At 42.4% G+C, this 18,922-nt stretch overlaps 2 protein-coding genes across 4 annotated transcripts in view; one reads left to right on the forward strand and one right to left on the reverse strand.

Annotated features, from left to right (window-relative positions):
* The window catches only part of SLC35F1 (solute carrier family 35 member F1), a 632,790-nt gene extending 618,592 nt beyond the window's left edge, over positions 1-14,198 (reverse strand). The window contains exon 1 of one of the 3 annotated variants that reach the window (XM_051854382.2): positions 14,048-14,198. The gene's annotated coding sequence lies outside the window, so the exon portion shown is untranslated. Of the gene's footprint in view, positions 1-13,536; positions 13,621-14,047 lie in introns of those variants that run through there. The other 2 variants (XM_051854383.2, XM_070073671.1) reach the window with 2 other exon arrangements.
* Positions 63-14,802, forward strand: LOC127493245 (cadherin-20-like). Its single transcript, XM_070074917.1, has 3 exons — positions 63-263; positions 13,497-13,863; positions 14,034-14,802. The coding sequence occupies exons 1-3, from the start codon at positions 63-65 to the stop codon at positions 14,309-14,311; spliced, it is 846 nt and encodes a 281-aa protein (XP_069931018.1). The 3' UTR covers positions 14,312-14,802.
* The last annotated feature ends 4,120 nt before the right edge of the window (positions 14,803-18,922 follow it).

The raw sequence follows: 18,922 nt of genomic DNA on the forward strand, positions 1-18,922 counted from the left end.
CTGAAGAAGGCAGGAAGGAACTGCTGTACAATCACTCCCCCAGTACCAAGCAGTGCAACGCCATGCTTCCTCCTGGGGAGAAAGAGAAGGAGTTAATTCCAGACATCATGGTTGAATCTTGGTACCAGGCCCATCACTGTAAAACTCAGTGTCAGCAGAGCCTCCAATTCGTTCCCCAGGCCCATACCTGTGGATTGAGCCTGTGGACCCTCCTTAGCCAAGTTCCCAAGAGACTGCCTCTACCACTCTTTTCCCAGCCTCTGGTAGATAGCAGAACAAGACTCTAGCCGATGGCAAATAGGGTGGCAAAGTCAGTACAGGACTTTATCTTGGAGCTCAGAGGTGGGCCCACTGCAGTGAGAACCAGCACCAAACAAAGCCCAAAGGCCTCTCTCCCCCAAGCCAGAGCTCCCAGATGGAGCATCTGCCAATTATTTCTGAACAACAAACCCAGGATAGGAGTAGCCCCTAGTGCTGAAACAGGGGCAACACATGAGCAGCAGACTTGGAGCTAACCTCTACTTAGGATGCCATCTAGTGCTTAAGTAGCAGAAGTGTCCACTGGCTCAGGGGAAAACAAGCAAACTTTATGGCAGGCATTTAACCTGGTAGTTAAGATGCCACATCCCTCATCAGAGTACCTGGGTTCAATTCCTGGATCTGACTCCTGACCCTAAATTACTGGCAAGGCAGACCCTGGTAGGTAGTAGTGATGATTCAAATAATTGGGTTCCTGCCACCTGTGTGAAAGACCTGGCTTGAGTTCCTAGTCCCCGTTTCAGCTCCTACCCTGGCTCAGCCTCAGCTGTTGACAAAATTAAGAGAGTGAACCAACAGGTGGGAGTTAGTTCTCTCTCTCTCATTCTCGCCTCCATCTCAAATAAGTAAGTAAAAGAAATAAAATTTTAAAAAGAAGCAAACTTCTTAGGATTTCTGCAAGGTAAACATACACACACACACACACAAAGGCAGATTACAAAGACTAGGAAAACTTCCTAATCCTTCAGTGCACAGATGATGTTGTATGTCAACAAGCATCAAGAACTTCCAGGGAGAGGGTGGGAATTTGGCACAGTGGTTAAAATGCTGCTTGGGACACATGCATCTAAATTAGTAAAAAAAAAAAAAGGAAACAAATTTAATAAACAATAGACTCAGACATTTTTCAAAACAAAAGCCAAACAAAATGGCCAACAGATACATGAAAAAATACCTTAATCATCAGGGAAATGCAAATCAAAACTACAATGAGATGTCACCTCCCTCCAGTTAGATTAGCTATTATCAAAAAGACAATAGGTAAGAAAGGGTGGGGAGAAAAGGCAATGCTTAAACACTGATAGTGGGAACATAAACTAGTGCAGCCATTGTGGAAAATAGTATGGAGGCCCTAAAAAAATTTTAAAAAGAGCTACCAGGTAACCGTTGCAGTGCCACTACTGAGAGCATACCTACAGGAAGTGAAATCAATCTGTGGAGGAGACATTTGTAGTCTCATGTTTATTGCAGCATTATTCAAAATAACCAAGAAGAGGAAACAATCCAAATGTCTGTTGGCTGTGGAATGAAATGCTATCATTTTAACAATATGGAGGTCATAATGTATATATGAATATATTATATATTATTAGCAGTATATCATACATTAGTGCACATTGTTATATATAGTATTTAGATGTATTTTTGAGCTCTCTATTCGGTTCCACTGGTTCATATGGCTATTTTTATGTCAGTACTATATGGTTTTGATTATTTGTAACATAATTGAAACCAGTAAGTGTGGGGTCTCCAGCTTTGCTGTTCCTACTCAAGGTTGCATGGTCTTGTGAATTCACACAAATTTTAGGACTGTTTTCTCTGTTGATGGTAATTACATTGAATAATGTCATCTTCAAACAGAGAAAGTTTATATGCCTTTTTATTCCTTTTTCTTGCTTAATTGCTCTGGCTAGGATTTTCAGTACTATATTAAATAGAAATGGCAAGGGTGAACATTTTGCATTCTTCCTGATTTTAGAGAAAGTGTTTTCAGCCTTTCATGACTGAGTATAATATTTTCTGTGGACTTGTGATAAACGGCCTTTATTGTGGATATTCTTCAATCTTCCTTATATATATAATTGTTGAGAGTTTTTAATCAGAAAAGAGCCATTTAATTTTGTCAAATACTTTTTTGCATTTTTGAGATGATCACACCTTTTTTAGTTATAAATTTTTATTTGCTTATTTTTTATTTACTTGAAAAGCAGAGAGCAACAGAGACAGAGACACAAAGAGATCTACCATCTGCTGGTTCACTCCACAAATGACCATAACAGCTGGGTCTTGGCCAGGCCAAAGCCAGGAACCTAGAATTCAGTCTGATTCTACCATGTGGGTATCTGGGCCTCAAGTACTTGAGACATCACCTGATGCCTCCCAGTATGCTCATTTAGCAGGAAGGTGGAATTGGAAGGAACTAAAACTCAAACCTAGGCCCTTCAATATGGAATGCAGACACCCCAAATTACATTTTAACCACTGCTCAAAATGCCTACCATTATTACACTTTTTTAACATTTTATTAATATGTATCAAATTTATTAATTTATGCAGGCTGAATCATCCTTTTGTCTCAGAGATAAAACTCATTTGATCATAGTATGCAATTCTTTTAGTCTTCTATTCAGTATTGTTTGATAGTATTTGGTTGAAGATTCTTGCATTTACGTTCATCATGGAGTCTGGCTTATAATTTTATTATCTGGAGGCATCATTCTCTGACTTTGGTGTTAAGGTAATACTAGCCTCATAAAATGAACTTGGAAGAGTTCCCTCCTATTCTAATGTTTTGAAGGGTTAGAGAAGGATTTCTATTAGTTCTTCTTTAAAAGGTTAGTAGAATTTTTCTATAAAAGCCATGGACTTTCCTTTGTTGAGAAAATTTTGATTGCTGATTGAGGCTTCTTATTCTTATTCTGTTAATACTTTTCTATTTCTTCATGACTCAGTAAATTATGTTTCTAGAAACTGATTCATTTCTTCCAGAGTATCCAATTTGTTGGTATATAGTTGTTCATAGTAGACATATATAATCATTAGTATTTCTGTGTTATCAGTTATAATGTCTCCTCTTCTGTTTCTCATTTTATCTGTTTGATTTCTTTCCTTCTACTTCCTAATTTAGCTAAAGGAGTTTCTATTTTGTTTCTGTTTACAAAAGAGTTAAGTTTCATTGATTGTTTTTTTCTCTTTTTAAACTTTTAATAAACAGACTAGATTTAATAGGTTTTTTTTTTTTTTTTTTTTTTTAAAGACAGGCAGAGTGGACAGTGAGAGAGAGAAACAGAGAGAAAGGTCTTCCTTTTTCCGTTGGTTCACTTCCCAATGGCCGCTGCAGCCGGCGCACTGCGCTGATCCGAAGCCAGGAGCCAGGTGCTTCCTCCTGGTCTCCCATGCGGGTGCAGGGCCCAGGGACCGCGGCCATCCTCCACCGCCCTCCCGGGCCATAGCAGAGAGCTGGACTGGAAGAAGAGCAACTGGGACAGAATCCGGTGCCCCGACCGGGACTAGAACCCGGTGTGCCAGGGCCGCAGGTGGAGGATTAGCCCATTGAGCAGTGGCGCCGGCCCATAGGTATAATTCTAAGATAGCCATACTTCCCTTCTTCTTTCCCTCCCTCATTCCCCTTCCTTCACTTTAATTTTTGCAAAAACATAATTTCAGTCCACTCTAATCACATGCTTAATGTGCCACAAACCATAATATTCAACAAGTAAAAAAAATAGACCACAGTTCCACAGGAGTATGAACAAGGGTTAGAAACAATAATCAGGGGCCGGCGCCGTGGCTCACTTTGTTAATCCTCCGTCTGCGGCGCCGGCATCCCATGTGGGCACGGGGTTCTAGTCCCAGTTGCTCCTCTTCCAGTCCAGCTCTCTGCTGTGGCCCGGGAGGGCAGTGGAGGATGGCCCAGGTGCTTGGGCCCCTGCACTCACATGGGAGACCAGGAGGAAGCATCTGGCTCCTGGCTTTGGATCGGTGTAGCTCCCACCGAAGCGGCCATTTGGAGGGTGAACCAATGGAAGGAAGACCTTTCTCTCTGTTTCTCCCTCTCACTGTCTAAATCTATCTGTCAAATAAATTTTTAAAAAAAGAAATAATCAAATCTCAAGAGATTGATTTCATTCCTATAGATTTTTGTATTCTATATTAATGGTTTGAATTTGCCCCCCCCCCCAAACTCAGAAGTTTGGTCCTCATAATCTCATGTTAATGGTACTAAGAGGGTGAAAATTTAGTCTATTTTATGGTGTTCGGAGGTCAGGCCATTGGCAGGCAATTGGATTAGGTTGGGTTTTAGGGTGTAACCTCTATGATTGAATTCTGATGGTTCTGTAAGGGACCACAGAAATACATGTTCTCTGTCACTTGCCATATGATCTTTAAGCACCACCTTGGAACTCTACCAGCAAGATTATTATCACCAGAGGCTGAACCAATGGAAAATGTCTGATTTTGGATTGTGAATTTCCAGGAAACCAAATAAATCTTTTCTCTTTTAAGTTAGCTGCCTCAGTATTCCATCATAGGAATGAAAAGTTGGCTAAGATATTTTCTAGTCTCTGTTTCATTTGTTTGTCCTCTGAGTTTTACTCTGGGATTATTCTTTTTCTAGTTCCTTGAAATATGAAATTATTTGAGATCTTTCTTCCTACCGTAAGTACCTATCATTATAGACATCCTTCTTAGAACTGCTTTTACTGCATCATATAAATTTCATGTTATATTTCCATTTTCATTTTATACCAAGATTTTTTTATTTCCACTTGGATTTATCCTTTGACTCATTTGTTGTTCAGAAGGGTGCTGTTCAATTTCCACATACTTGTGAATTTTTCCATTTTCCTTGTATTGATGATTCTTGTTCCATATTATAGTGATAACAGAAGGTGCCTGATGTAATTTCAATCTCCTCAAATTTGCTAAGACTTAAGGTCAACAGTGGTGGAAGAGATCAGCAGTGTGAATGTGCTTGACTGCAGAAACCAGCTACAAGTACACGCATGGCTACAGGGGTTCGGCTGGTGATATGCACAAGCTCAACTGCAGGGATCAGCTAAGGGTAAGTATGCTGGTGGGGGGTAGCAACAGGAGTCAGGACTGTTTGAATGAATGCACACTGCTACAAGAGGCAAGGCTGGTAGCATGTGTATGCATGTGGCTCTAGGGATCAGCTGCAGGTACCCCAGGGAAATGGAGGCTGACTGTGGAATGCGGGTCAATTGTGTACATAAACTGTCACAGGATTAGCCATGGGCACATGTGCAGTGTTGGAAGTCAGGGCTTGTGACAAAGGCCCAGGTCACTTGCAAGCATGCACATGCAATGTCCATGTTTGTTCCTGGAACAGAAATACCCACAGTGACATGAGCCAGGGAATTTCTGAAGAGAAAGCAAGGAAGAAGGATGGCAGCTCAGGTGGCTGGATACCATCAAAGTGAAAATCTGCAGCTCCTAGAGATAAAAGATTCTGGCATCCTCTGCGGAGAAGAGCTCTAGTATCCACAGTGGCAAGCACCGTGGAGTCCTGAAACATTTGCAGGTAAGGGGGAGTAACAACACAAGAGCTGTTGAAATCCTACAGTGGTGAAAGCCGGAGATCAAGCCACTGAGAACACAGCGGCATATACCAAATGGATAATACTGACAGTGCATGCATTCTTTGTTTTCAGCCATCAGATGTCTCAGCTGTGATGGTCTCCCCAGTGATGTGGGTTGACTTGGGTTGGGTGATACCAAAGCAGATCCTTGACTGTAAAAGGCTAAGAACACTGGCCATCCCTTTTCCCCGCTAGGGGAACTACAGGACAAATGAAACTGTTCTTCCTACCCGTGTTGTGCAGTTATCCTCAGGTTGTTCCACTGTTTTGCCATGTGAGTTCTTTAGAGCTATTTCTGTTTGTGGAGAGTTGTCTGGTTTTTGTTTTCTGTGAGTGAGTGAAGGTGAATATCTCCTGTTCCACCCTGTTTCTGATGTCACTTTTGAAATCTAGTGCTTAACAGATAATTTCTTCTTTAAAAAGAAGTGAGAAGTGTTTAATTAAATGGTTGAGTTCAGGATCTTTTCTATTAGAACCAGTGAGAAAACAGGCTATTCGAATTTTATTTTAACTGAATATATGCCACTTTAAGTAATAAAAGGCAGGAGTCAAGGTGACCTCAAATTTTGATTCAGTTGACTGCTTTGTCAAAACCTGTTTTGATTCAATTCTACCAGGAAAAATAAGGAACACATTAATATTCTCTGCATAAAGACTAACATATTCAAACCTTACTGTTTTTGGTCAAATAAAGATTGCTAGGAAATGAATCTTCCTTCATTAGAGTCAAATATGCTTCATATCCACTTCATTGAAATTGACTGATGCTGCAACTCTTCCAGAAACAGAATTGCAGCAACAAGTCATGGATAGCAATGAGATTGCTTCATCAAAAAATGGTCTTTATTTTGTCTGGTTTAAAAATAGTTCAGGCCCAGTATTGTGGTGCAGCAGATCAAGTTGCCATCTGTGACACTAGCATCCCATATAAACACTAGTTCAAGTCTAGGCTGCTCCAATTCCAATCCAGCTCCCTGATAATGTATCTAAGAAAGCAGCAGAAGATGGTTCAAGCACTTGGTCCTCTGCCATCCACATGAGCGATCCAGAAGGAATTCCTGGCTTCTAGCTTTGGTCTGGCCCTTGCAGTCATTTGGGGAATGAACCAGCAGATGGAAGATATTCTCTCTCTCTCTCTCTCTCTCTCTCTCTCTCTGTCTCTCTGTCTCTTTCTCTCTCTGTGTATAATTCTGCCTTTCAAGTAAATAAATAAATATTTTTAAAAATAAAAATACAAATAAATCATTTAACAGTAAGAAAAGCCTCGTTCTTTGGCATTTGTCTCTTGCACAGCTTCCAACATGACAAAATGTTTATGAGACAAAGAGCACATAACAGGGGAAAACATGCCAGCTCCAATTGTTTGAGAGCAAGAATTTCCAAGAAAAATTATGTGGGACAATCTTAACCAGAAACAAAGCAGTACCAAGGTAGCAAGTGAAGTATTTCTCATAGCCAGTAGGGGGCTTAGTACCAACACAGCTGCTTCAGGACGACAAACCAAAATAATAGGCATGGGGAGCCCTCACAGGCAACACCAAGTTCATTATTCTTTTTGATGTCTAAGGCAGAATTTCCTATACTTTTCCCTTGGGTCTGCATCTTAACTCTAACCAAATGGTTCTCAATCAAGTATATCAGTCATTTACATGTATGTTTAAATTCACACATGATGTATTCATTTGCTAGGACTGTATATTAGCCAGTGTTCTATAGAGGGAAAAGTTGATAGAATGTGTGTTTTGATATATGAAAAGGGACATTTTGGGGGAACTGGCTCACATAATTGTGGCAAGTGACAACTTTAATGACAAGTTAACTGCTGGCTAGAGACCCTGGTATGCTATTAGCATGGCTTAATCCAAATCTGAAGGCCTCAGAACCAGGGAAGCTGAGAGTATAATTCCTAGTTCAAGGCCAAAATCCTGAGTACCAGCAACAAAACCACTGGCTTACATCCCAGCGTCCAATGGCCAGTAAGCCTGGAGTTCTGATGATCAAGAGTGCCCCAACTCTCAGAGAGAGGCCAATTCACCTTTCAGATTCTCTACAGACCCAGTCAATTGATGCTATCCACCTTCATTGAGGCTAGTCTTCCCACCTGGTCAGCTCAGACTCACAAGCTAATTTCTTTTGGAATCATCATTGTCAACAGACCCAAAATTATGTTTTTCTAGGTTTCTAGGTATTCCTTAATACAGTCAAATTGACTCTTAAATTAACCATGACAGGCTGCCACAACATAATAATGCAGACTGAAAGGCTTAAACAACAGAAAGATATTTTCTCACAGTTCTGGACGCTAGACCTTCAAGATCAAAGTTTGAACATGTTTAGTTTCTCCGGAGGTACCCCCTGCTTGCTTGCAGGTAGCCCCCTCTTCTCTGTGCCCTCTCATCGTCATCCCTCTGTGCATGTGCATCTCTGGTAACTTTCTGTGAGGCCAAATTCCCTCATTATATAAGGACACCAGTCAGATTGGATTGGAGCCCATCCTACTGACTCATTTTAACTTAAACTTCTTTAAGTGGTGCTCTCTCCAAATATAGTAACTTTCCGAGGTATTGGGTTTTTAGGGCTCCAATACATGAATCTGTAAGTGGGGTTTTAAGTTAGCCCATAAATTTGCCCAAGCCCCAGTTGCAGAAACTCAGATTCAGTAGGTATGGAGATGTATCATAGGATCTCTACTTTTGAAATGACCATAGGGAGCCTCAAAGGCACAGGATTACATTCCAGCATGGTTGTACTTTAAGACATCTATATATACTCCTTAAGGTCAAAGAATGACTTGTGCATCTTTGTAACCCTAGTCATTTTATAGTGCCTATCACTGATCCACAGGAAACATGTTTTTGCTTTATTTTAATTACTACTCTATCCTCTCGGTTTCTTCCCTTCTGTTTATTTTCTTTAGTCAATTTACTACCAACATGAGTGTTTCCTTTTCATGCTCTTGCCGAGACATTATTTCTCATCCCTACAGTTTTGTGAAAGCCCACCAGAAGTACTGGTTCCTGTGCCAGTACTTCTAAATTTCCCAACTCCATTTCCCTGAGGGATTCTGGATTCTAGACCACTTTTGGGAAAAACTGCAAGAATCATCCATACTCAGGTAAGTTCTCGTCTAGGCAAACTTCCTACTTTTCTCAATTCAGCCTTGCATCTCTATCTTGGCAACTGGGTTTGGTCTTATTTCATTGTCTAAATCCATAGCCATACAACGGTTCCACTAACTGGGCCTCTAGCTTGTTGGATGATATCTAACTTCCTGCCTTATTAACATGCCCATTCCTCCATGTCTGGAAACCTTCATGCCTTCTCTTTGCCATCTTGCCAGCATCATCAGAATAAATCATCAAGATCAGAAGGTGGCAAACTTTCTCTGTGAAGGACCAAATAGTAAATATTTTAGCCTTTGGCGGCCACTCAGGTTCTATCAAGATTACTCAATTCTAACACTGTGGAGCAAAAGAAGACAGAGATGATATGTAAACAAATGAGTGTGTTGTTTCAACAAAAGTTTATGCAAAAATACAGGCAAAAGCTAGATTTGACCAGAAGTCTGAAGTTTGCAACCTTGATCCAAACAGATGGGTCTCATTATTCCATGGAATTCAGATGCTGTTTCTATCAGAAAAGAGAATTTACTCCAAGAAATTTCTCTTTTATCTGTTTTGTATTTAAGATTCTGTCTTGGCCGGTGCCGCGGCTCACTAGGCTAATCCTCCACCTTGCGGCGCAGGCACACCGGGTTCTAGTCCCGGTCAGGGCGCCGGATTCTGTCCTGGTTGCCCCTCTTCCAGGCCAGCTCTCTGCTGTGGCCAGGAAGTGCAGTGGAGGATTGCCCAAGTCCTTGGGCCCTGCACCACATGGGAGACCAGGAGAAGTACCTGGCTCCTGCCAACGGATCAGCGCAGTGCGCCGGCCGCAGCGCTGGCCGCGGCGGCCATTGGAGGGTGAACCAAAGGCAAAGGAAGACTTTCTCTCTGTCTCTCTCTCTCACTGTCCACTCTGCCTGTCCAAAAAAAAAAAAAAAAGATTCTGTCTTGATTCATTTGGCCTGTTATTACAAAACACCATTAACCAGGTGACTTAAACAACAAAAATTTTTCCCAGTTACAGAAGGTGAGAAGTCCAACAACAAGGCACTGACAGATTTAGTATCTGGTAAGGATCCACTTCTTAATTCATAGGTGGCCATATTTTTGCTGTCTTGATTTGGTAGAAGGGAAGAACTTTGGTCCCTCAACATCTTGAAAGGGCACTAATCCCATTCATAAGGGTGACTATCACATGAATTTGGTGGAGACAGAAAAATCCATAATTAAGATTTTTGATGGAAAGGGAGGTTTACTACTTTAAAAAGAAAGATTTGAAAATTGCTGACTTGTACGAGTTCTAACGAGTGAGCAAACCAATATCTGAAAAAGTTAAGTAACTTGTTCGCAATTGCGGAACTGGACCTAGGAACCGTTTCTTCCGATTCCCTGTGCTGTGCTGATACTGCACTCTAGTTGATGTAACATGGTTGCAGTGGGACTGCCATATCAAATATTTATGACGCTTCATTAAAAGGATTGTGGGCCGGCGCCGTGGCTCATTAGGCTAATCCTCCGCCTTGTGGCGCCAGCACACCGGGTTCTAGTCCTGGTCAGGGCGCTGGATTCTGTCCCGGTTGCCCCTCTTCCAGGCCAGCTCTCTGCTGTGGCCAGGGAGTGCAGTGGAGGATGGCCCAAGTACTTGGGCCCTGCACCCCATGGGAGACCAGGAGAAGCACCTGGCTCCTGCCTTCCGATCAGCGCGGTGCGCCGGCTGCAGCGCGCCGGCCGGGGCAGCCATTGGAGGGTGAACCAACGGAAAAAGGAAGACCTTTCTCTCTGTCTCTCTCTCTCACTGTCCACTCTGCCTGTCAAAAAAAAGAAAAAAAAAAAAAGGATTGTGGAAACCACTTACCACTTGGTGCCTTTTCAGACACTACAGAGATCAACATTCTCCATGAGAAGTGGCTCCCTGGGCATGTGACCTGTGTGGTCAGACAGTCCCATGCTTAGAAAGACCCTGCATTTAGCAAAAGTCTCTGCTTTCAAAATCTTCAAATTCCTAACAAATTTTTAACAAGGAGTCCTAAAGTTTCAATTTGCACTGGGCCCTGCAAAGTATCTGGTAATTCTACTCCTCACCCCCAAATATGTATGCAATCCCTTGTGCAGTAAGACTCCATAAATGTCTAGAGAGGTGAGATTCCCCCCTGACTTAATTATTTTCAGAAACAGCTTATAGTCCTGACCCTCAACTTATATCTGTGCTGCAATGGCCTCGGGCTGCTGGGTTATATATGAGCTATACAAGCATTTGAATTTGATGGCCCAAGGCAAAATTTGCAGCCTACCAAGTTGTCCTTTCAAGTGAGTTCTCCTCCCTCTAGGATCCACTTCGTGACCCCATCTCTGCCTGAATCCCTACCCAGCCTGCCTCTAGCTGGGTTTCACCACTCCCATGCTCTTCATTCCACTTTTCTGCCACATAACTCTCCCCTACCTGGCACTTATGACCCATGTGTAGCAACTCTCCTTCAGTATTGGATTTTTCAGCTTTCAAAGGTCACAGCGAGTAAACTTTGTTGTGGAAATAGAATATTTAGCAGATATTACTGTTTGTCACACACATCTATTCCTAACAACAGTGCCTTGATTTATTCAGACACCCACATCTTCCACATGACCAAATAATTCAGAGGAGTCTGGCTCCATCTCTAAGTTCAAGGGCCAATTCTAATTAGTCTAAGCCAATCATGAAGACCATTCTCATTTCCAATGACTACTTAGAAAAGATATATGACAAATGCAAGCTGAAGGATGTAAGTGGTGGGATTGGGTGGGCTAGAGATCTGGAAAATGACACCTTGCTCATAGAGACAGAAAAACAGATACTCAATCTTCACAATCTATAATTTGCACAAAGGAGTGTATTTTCTCCAACCAAAGTCTATGTTTTTCTGATTTTAAATTACAACCTAAAAACTGAAGTTTTCCTAAAAGAAAAATTTGTCAAAATCTCCAGAACTGCAAGTACTATATGAAGAGTTCTCAAAAAGTCCATGTAAAATATGTATTAAGAAAACAATATGCAGGGCCGGCACTGTGGTGCAGCGGGTTAACGCCCTGGCCTGAAGGGCTGGCATCCCATATGGGCGCTGGTTTGAGACTCGGCTGTTCCTCTTCCAATCCGGCTCTCTGCTATGGCCTGGTAAGCAGTAGAAGATGGGCAAGTCCTTGGGCCCCTGCACCCACGTGGGAGACCCAGAAGAAGCTCCTGGCTCCTGGCTTCGGATCAGCACAGCTCCAGCCATTGCAGCCAACTGGGGAGTGAACCATCGGATGGAAGACCTCTCTCTCTCTCTCTGCCTCTCCTCTCTCTGTGTAACTCTGACTTTCAAATACACAAATGAATCTTAAAAAAAGAAGAAAACAATATGCTTGGATTTCAAAAATTTTTACACCCAAATAAATTTATCTTTTAGTATTCTTTTTTTAAAAAAGGTTTATTTTATTTATTTTAAAGGCAAAGTTACAGAGACAAGGAGAGATGGAGAAAAAGAGATCTTCCAACCAATGGCTCACTCCTAAATGGCCGCAATGGCTGGGACTGAGCCAGGCCAAAGCAGGAGCCAGAAGCTTCATTTGGGTCTCCCACCTGAGTGGCAGGGGCCTAAGCACTTGGACCATATTCCACTGCTTTTGCAAGTACATTATCAGGAATCTGGAGCAGAAGTGAAGAGCCAGCATTCCAACTGGTGTCCACATGAAATGCTGGCATTGCAGGTGGCGGCTTAACCCACTGAGCCACAGAGCTGGTCCTAAAATAAATTTGTCTTTTAAGTCCATTTCTCCTCGAACTTTTTAAAGTACACTTATGTTAATAAATTATACAAATTACTTCAACCTTTTTTTATCTCTAAAGACTCATGGGTTACTTTTAAAACTTCACTATTTCATAAAATTAATTCTTGCATCATAACACTGTTTCCCAGGAAATATCAAATAATCATTCATGAATAATTACTTTTATATACAAAATTGATTAAGTGACCACTGTTTATCATCTTACATGGTAAAATTAGGAATTTCCTGCCAGTTATGGAAGAAACAATTATGAAACAAGAAAATCTCTTCTCAAGGATCTCACCACTGTCTACTGGAAGACACGGACATTAACCAAACTACTACATAAAATATTAGCACTATAATGAAAAGTACACTTGAGAAAATGCTCAGGATCGCTAGCCATCAGGAAAATGAAAATCAAAACCACAATGAGGTTTCACCTCACCCAAGTCAGAATGGCTTTCATACAGAAATCAACAAACAACAAATGCTGGCCAGGATGCAGGAAAAAAAGGTACCCTAATCCATTGTTGGTGGGAATGCAAACTGGTGCAGCCACGGTGGAAGACAATATGGAAACACCTTAGGAATTTGAATATAGACTTACCAAATGACCCAGACATCTCACTCCTAGAAACTTGGCCAGAGGAAATGAAATCTGCATATGAAAGAACTATCTGTACCCCCATGTTTACTGCAGCTCAATTCACAACAGCTAAGATATGAAATCAATCCAGATGTCCGTCAACTGAAGACTGGATAAAGAAATTATGGCATATGTACACCATTGAACACTACACAGAGGCCAAAAATGAAATCAGGTCATTTGCAACAAAATGGATGCAACTGGAAAACATTATAATTAGTGAAATAAGCCAATCCCTAAATGACAGATACCATATGTTCTCCCTGATCTGTGGTAACTAATAAAGTACCTAAAAGATAACACTGCCCGGACTCTGCCTAGGCGGTCTGGTTTCTGGCAGCAATAGCAGAGTGTCTTTTACCTGCCAGTCTTGAGAGCGGACAGTGGGGCGCCAGCGCTGAGCAGCACACACTTACCATCCAGGTGTGCAGCTGTGACGACGACGGCCATGTCATGTCCTGCAGCCCTGAGGCCTACCTGCTCCCAGTCATTGTGACCCGTGATGGCCTCATTGCCATCGTGGCCTATATCTATGTTCTCTTAGTTCTGGTGCTGCCCATTCTGTCCATGAGGCAGCACCGGAAACAGCCGTACACCATCGACGATGAAGAGATCATCATCAGCTATGACGACGAGGGCAGCAGCGAGGACACCAATGCCTTCAACATCCCGGCCACATGGAACCCAGGTAAAGCGCAGGTGGACACTGGCCCCAAGACACGGCAGGACGTGCTGCCCGAGATCAAGAGCCTCTCCCACTACGTGCCCCAGACACGGCACCACCAACAGCACTGTCCATAGCCGTGCACTGGCCAAGCTCTACCAAACCTATATGAACCTGTGGGTTCCGCCCTTCAGCTCCCTCCAGATACCTGTTCAAGACAGACAGCTCCGTGGCAGGGCCACTAAGCTCCCTGCAGTCTGCCACATCAGACTCCGCGCACAGCCTCGACTTCCTGACGGACTGGGGACCCCGCTTCCGGAAGCTGGTGGAGCCGTACCGAGCATTGGACGGTCTCGCCCCTGTGGTGACGGAAGCCTGGAGGCAGGCCTGCGACCAAATGCAGAAGTTCCCGGCAGATGCTACGCGGACGAGGTGCGGCCGATCACATGAGCAATACTGTGCTAAAGAGTGAGGATGGGCGTGAGTGGGCGAGCAGAGCTGTCTCTGGATCAGCTTTACTTGGTTAGGTCACGCTAGGTAATCGAAAGGAAACCCAGGAAGAGGGAATAATCTCCAACTGCCAGTTTTTTAAAAAAATTTTTTTTGATATTGTAATTCAGAAGCTTAGGGTCCACGGTGTTAGGGCAGGCTTGGCCTTTCTTTGCTGTTCTTCAAGGTTTCTCACTTTATCACCACGAAGAGGCTCTCGTCTTAAACGCAGAGTTGGTAACTGAACGCAGATGGAAAGTTCTACTTTCATATCTATTTTTTAATCTTATTTTATTTTCCTAAATGGAAAGTTTTGCTGGATCATCAAAACGCAAAAAGCAACCCACGCAAAAGAAGCAGAAAAATGGTTCCTGACTGAAATTAACCTATTTGTCTGGGATGGATGGAATTTCTTTTAACTCTTTTTGAGATAAGGCGAAACTGAATCATCTTTGCATGGGAAAGAGTGGGGGGGGGGGGGAAGACATTGACTTTGTGCTCCAGTACAATGGCTGGACCAAGAGTTGCTTTACAGCTAATCCACCACCACCAATGTGGCCTGCTCATGAGCTCCTCCCAGCTCTTTAACTGTACCCTTGCAAAATTGTTCAGAATGAAACCAGAAAGCCTGCCTCTTTTGCACTTGTAGATGCCTTTTCCATGTGCCAAATGTGGAGATTAGATGCTACAAACGACAAGTAAAAAGAAGTATCTGATCAAAGCAGGGGTAACAGGGATATCCTAATCTGTGTGAGGTCAATCCAAGGATGTTTACATACTGTAGATAACCTACTTGAACAAAAATCAATATTATAGAGAATAAATGTATGCAAGGAAAATGCATGTATATAAGTTTTATATTTTTGTTAATAATTTTGGTAATAAACATGATGTACTGCATGTCCACACCTTAGTGCTTCTTTTAATAAAGGTTAAATAGAAGGGGAAAAAAATAAAGGTTTTGAAAACAAAAGTTAAATGAGGTCATAAGGGCAAGGCCCCAATCTGATGTAATTGATGTCTTTAAAAAAGAGGAAGAGAGGGGTCAGCATTGTGGTACAGCAAGTTAGGCCAATACTTGCAACAGTGACGTCCCCTATCAGAGTGCCAGTTCATGTCTTGAGTGCTCCACTTCTGATCCAGCTTCCTGTTAACAAGCCTGAGAAGGCAGCCAGTGATGGCTCAGGTGCTTGGGTCCCTGCCACTCATGTGGGAGACCTAGATGGAGTTCTGGGCTCTTGGCTTCCACATGGTCCAGCCGTGACTGTTGCAGTCATTTGGTGAGTGAATCAGTGGATGGAAAATCTCTCTCTCTCTGTTGCTCTTTCTTTAAAAAAAAAAAAAAAAAGGGTTTTATTTACTTATTTGAGAGGTAGAGTTACAGACAGTGAGAGGGAGAGACAGAGAGAAAGGTCTTCCTTCCATTGGTTCACTCCCCAGTGGCCACAACAGCCGGAGCTATGCTGATCCGAAGCCAGGAGCCAGGTGCTTCTTCCTGGTCTCCCACGTGGGTGCAGGGGCCCAAGGACTTGGGCCATCTTATACTGCTTTCCTATGCCACAGTAGAGAGCTGGACTGGAAGAAGAGTAGCCGGGACTAGAACCGGCACCCATATGGGATGCCGGCACTGCAGGCGGAGGATTAACCTACTGCGTCACAGCACTGGCCCCTCTGTTGCTCTTTCAAATGAACAAATAAATAAATAAATCTTTTTTAAAAATAGAGGAAGAGAGCCCTTCCCCCCACCATCCTCCTCTATACTGTGCATGTGAGGATGCAATGAGAAAGTGGTTGTCTGAAAGCCAAGAAAAATGCTTTCAGCAAAAATTGCACTCTGCTGGACCTTGATCTAGCACTTCTAGCCTTTATAACTGAGAAAATAAATTCTGTTTTTTAAGCAACCCAGTATGAGCTCATTTGTTACAGCAGGCCCAGCCAAGTAAGATACTAGGCAAATGGATAAATTGTGAGACATCCAGAAAATAGAACTTTATTGAGTGCTAAAAATAAACAAGCTATGAAGCCATGAGAAGATGTGCATGAAACTTAAATAAATTTTACTAAATGAAAGGAGCCAATCTGAAAAGCCAACTGTATGACATTTTGGAAAAAGGAAAACTGTGGAGACCATAAAATCATCAGTGGTTGCCACAGATTAGGGAGAAGAGCAAGATGACAATGTGGAGCACAGAGGGGTTTTAGGGCAGTGAAACCATTCCATATGACACTGTAATGGTGGATACATGGCACTATACATTTGTCAAAACAGATAGAATGTATAACACCAAGAGTGGCCTTAATGTAATCTATGGATTTGGAATGATAATTATGTGTCAGCGTAGGTTCATCAACTTTAGCAAACATACCACGATGCTGTGGGACGCTGAAGTCAGGGGAGACCACGTGTGCGAAGAGTGGAAGGGACAGGGAACTCTGTACTTCCTGCTCAGTTTTTATGTGTTCTCAAAAGAGAAGCCTGTTTATTTAAAAGAAAAATAAGAAATGGATGTTTAGCACAGTGATTAAAGATGCCACTGAGAATGCCTGCTTCTGATTTTGGAGTGCCTGGCTTGAGTCCCAGCTCTTCCACTTCTTAGTCAGTTTCCTTCTAAAGTGCACTCTGGGAGTAAGCAATGATAACTCAAGTACTTCCATCCACACAGAAGGCTCAGACTGAGCTCCAGACCCTTGACTTCAGCCTGGATCAGCTGTTGCTATTGTGGGCATTTGGGGAGTGAACCAGGAAACGAAAGCTCGCTCTCTCTGTCTCTCCTCTCTCTCTCTCTCCAATAAAATGAAGATGAATTTAAAAAAATTTTAAAATGACATCATGATATTTTTAAAAAGAAAGAAAGAAGTGTAGCAAATTAGGCTGCCACTAAGGATACCTGCATCCCATATCAGAGAGCTTGGACTGAGTCCCAACTATTTCACTTCTGATCCAACTTATTGTTAATGCATGTGAGACACAGTGGATGATGGCTCAAGTGCTTGAGGCCTGCAAACCTACATGGGAAACCTGGATGGAGTTCGTGATTCCTGACTTCAGCCTGGTCCAGCCTTGGTTATTATGGCCATTTGGGGAGTGAACCAACAGGTGGAACTTACCCCCAACCCTGATCTCTTACTCCTTCTCTTTCAGTAACTCTGCCTTTCAAATAAATAAATCTTTAATAAGACAGAAAAATAAATAAATTTTAGTTTTCATCCCCAAAATGAGGTTAAATATTAAACAGACACCAATATATAGTTAAAAAGACAACAGAGCAGAAAAATAGTTGGAGTATTGAAAATATTCAAGATGGCAGGAAAGAGAAATAAAAATAAACAGATGTAATTTGTTTCTTTTCATTTGCATTTGTTTTATGCATAATTTATTCCCAAGTCATAAATGTTGGTTACTTCAGTTTCTTCTGGGATATCATTTTCATCTGAGCCCCTTCCTCTTCTGGCTTAGAAAAGTTTGTTCCTTTTCAGTAAGGATCATCTCATTGTGGCAGGGAGAGCTCATGTATGGGTTAATCCACCATGAGCACTGTAGGTACCATGAAACTGAAGAAAGAGGACAAATCCAAGACTACAGAGAATGTAATTTATTGATAGGACTTATGGACAGACACATAGTCTCAGACAGTAAAAAGAAACTGGATCCTTCCACACTAGTAAGTAGTAAGGGGTTTATATTTTAGACAAAAGTGGCCCCCAGCTATCCTAAGTGCACCTGGACTTTCTCAAGCAATATTAACAATCCAAGTGTTAGATGAAAGACATTCGAGGGTCTAGTCTGTCAATAAATATCCAAGAGGTTATCTTGAGAGATAACCTGTTCAGGAACAGGTCTTCTTAAACATTTGCAGGGGAGGGGATGGGCAGGGAAAAAGGAGCAAATCCCATTAGAGTGGGAGTGGGGGTGGAACTGACATGGTGGTTGGGCCATAGGGTCACCTGGCTTCCAGCCATGGCGGTGGGGACAAGAACCTAGGATTATGCCTGGGGTATAGATCATGTCGTAGATAAGACTGTGCCATTTTACTAACATTCTCCCCTTTTGTTTTTTATAAAGCAAGAGCTGTATGGGATTATATTAGCCTCAAAAGTCCAGGACGGGTAGAGGAATGATGATCTGTCTTTAGAGCTACTTCCTGATAACATGGGGCAACGAGGTACTCTCTGCTGGAATGGGGTGATGTCTCAAGCCGCTGTCTCCTGGGTGGGGAGCTGAGTATATCCCAGTAGCAGCATTTGGTTGATTACCTGGCTGGTGAAGGCCTTGGTTCATTCCATTATCAATTCCTGCAAACACTTAAACAGACACGGTAGTATAAAAGACAGGGTGAGAATAGCAACCAATGATCCTAAGAGTGGCATTAACCAGGTAGTGAGAGGATTTCACAGAGGAGAGGAAATGAGGGGGGTCTTTGGACCCTTGTGAAGGCTGTTTGATGGACATGGTTTAAAGCTGATCTCAACAAAGACTGGGAAAAAGGCCACTCATCTTTTGAGGGTAGAGGGGGTTTGTCTGTAGAGAAATTCTGAACAATCATATAACATTAAGTGGGGGAGAGGACCATCAATACACACAGCTCGGGAGTAG

The sequence above is a fragment of the Oryctolagus cuniculus genome, chromosome 5 (assembly GCF_964237555.1).
Source record: "Oryctolagus cuniculus chromosome 5, mOryCun1.1, whole genome shotgun sequence".
NCBI classification, from domain to species: domain Eukaryota; kingdom Metazoa; phylum Chordata; class Mammalia; order Lagomorpha; family Leporidae; genus Oryctolagus; species Oryctolagus cuniculus.

Coding starts and splice junctions, on each gene's coding strand:
- LOC127493245 (XM_070074917.1), top strand. CDS start 63: ATGCTTCCTCCTGGGGAGAAAGAGAAGGAGTTAATTCCAGACATCATG. Junction 264..13,496: donor CACTCTTTTCCCAGCCTCTG/GTAGATAGCAGA, acceptor GACTCTGCCTAG/GCGGTCTGGTTTCTGGCAGC. Junction 13,864..14,033: donor CCCGGCCACATGGAACCCAG/GTAAAGCGCAGG, acceptor TCCGCCCTTCAG/CTCCCTCCAGATACCTGTTC.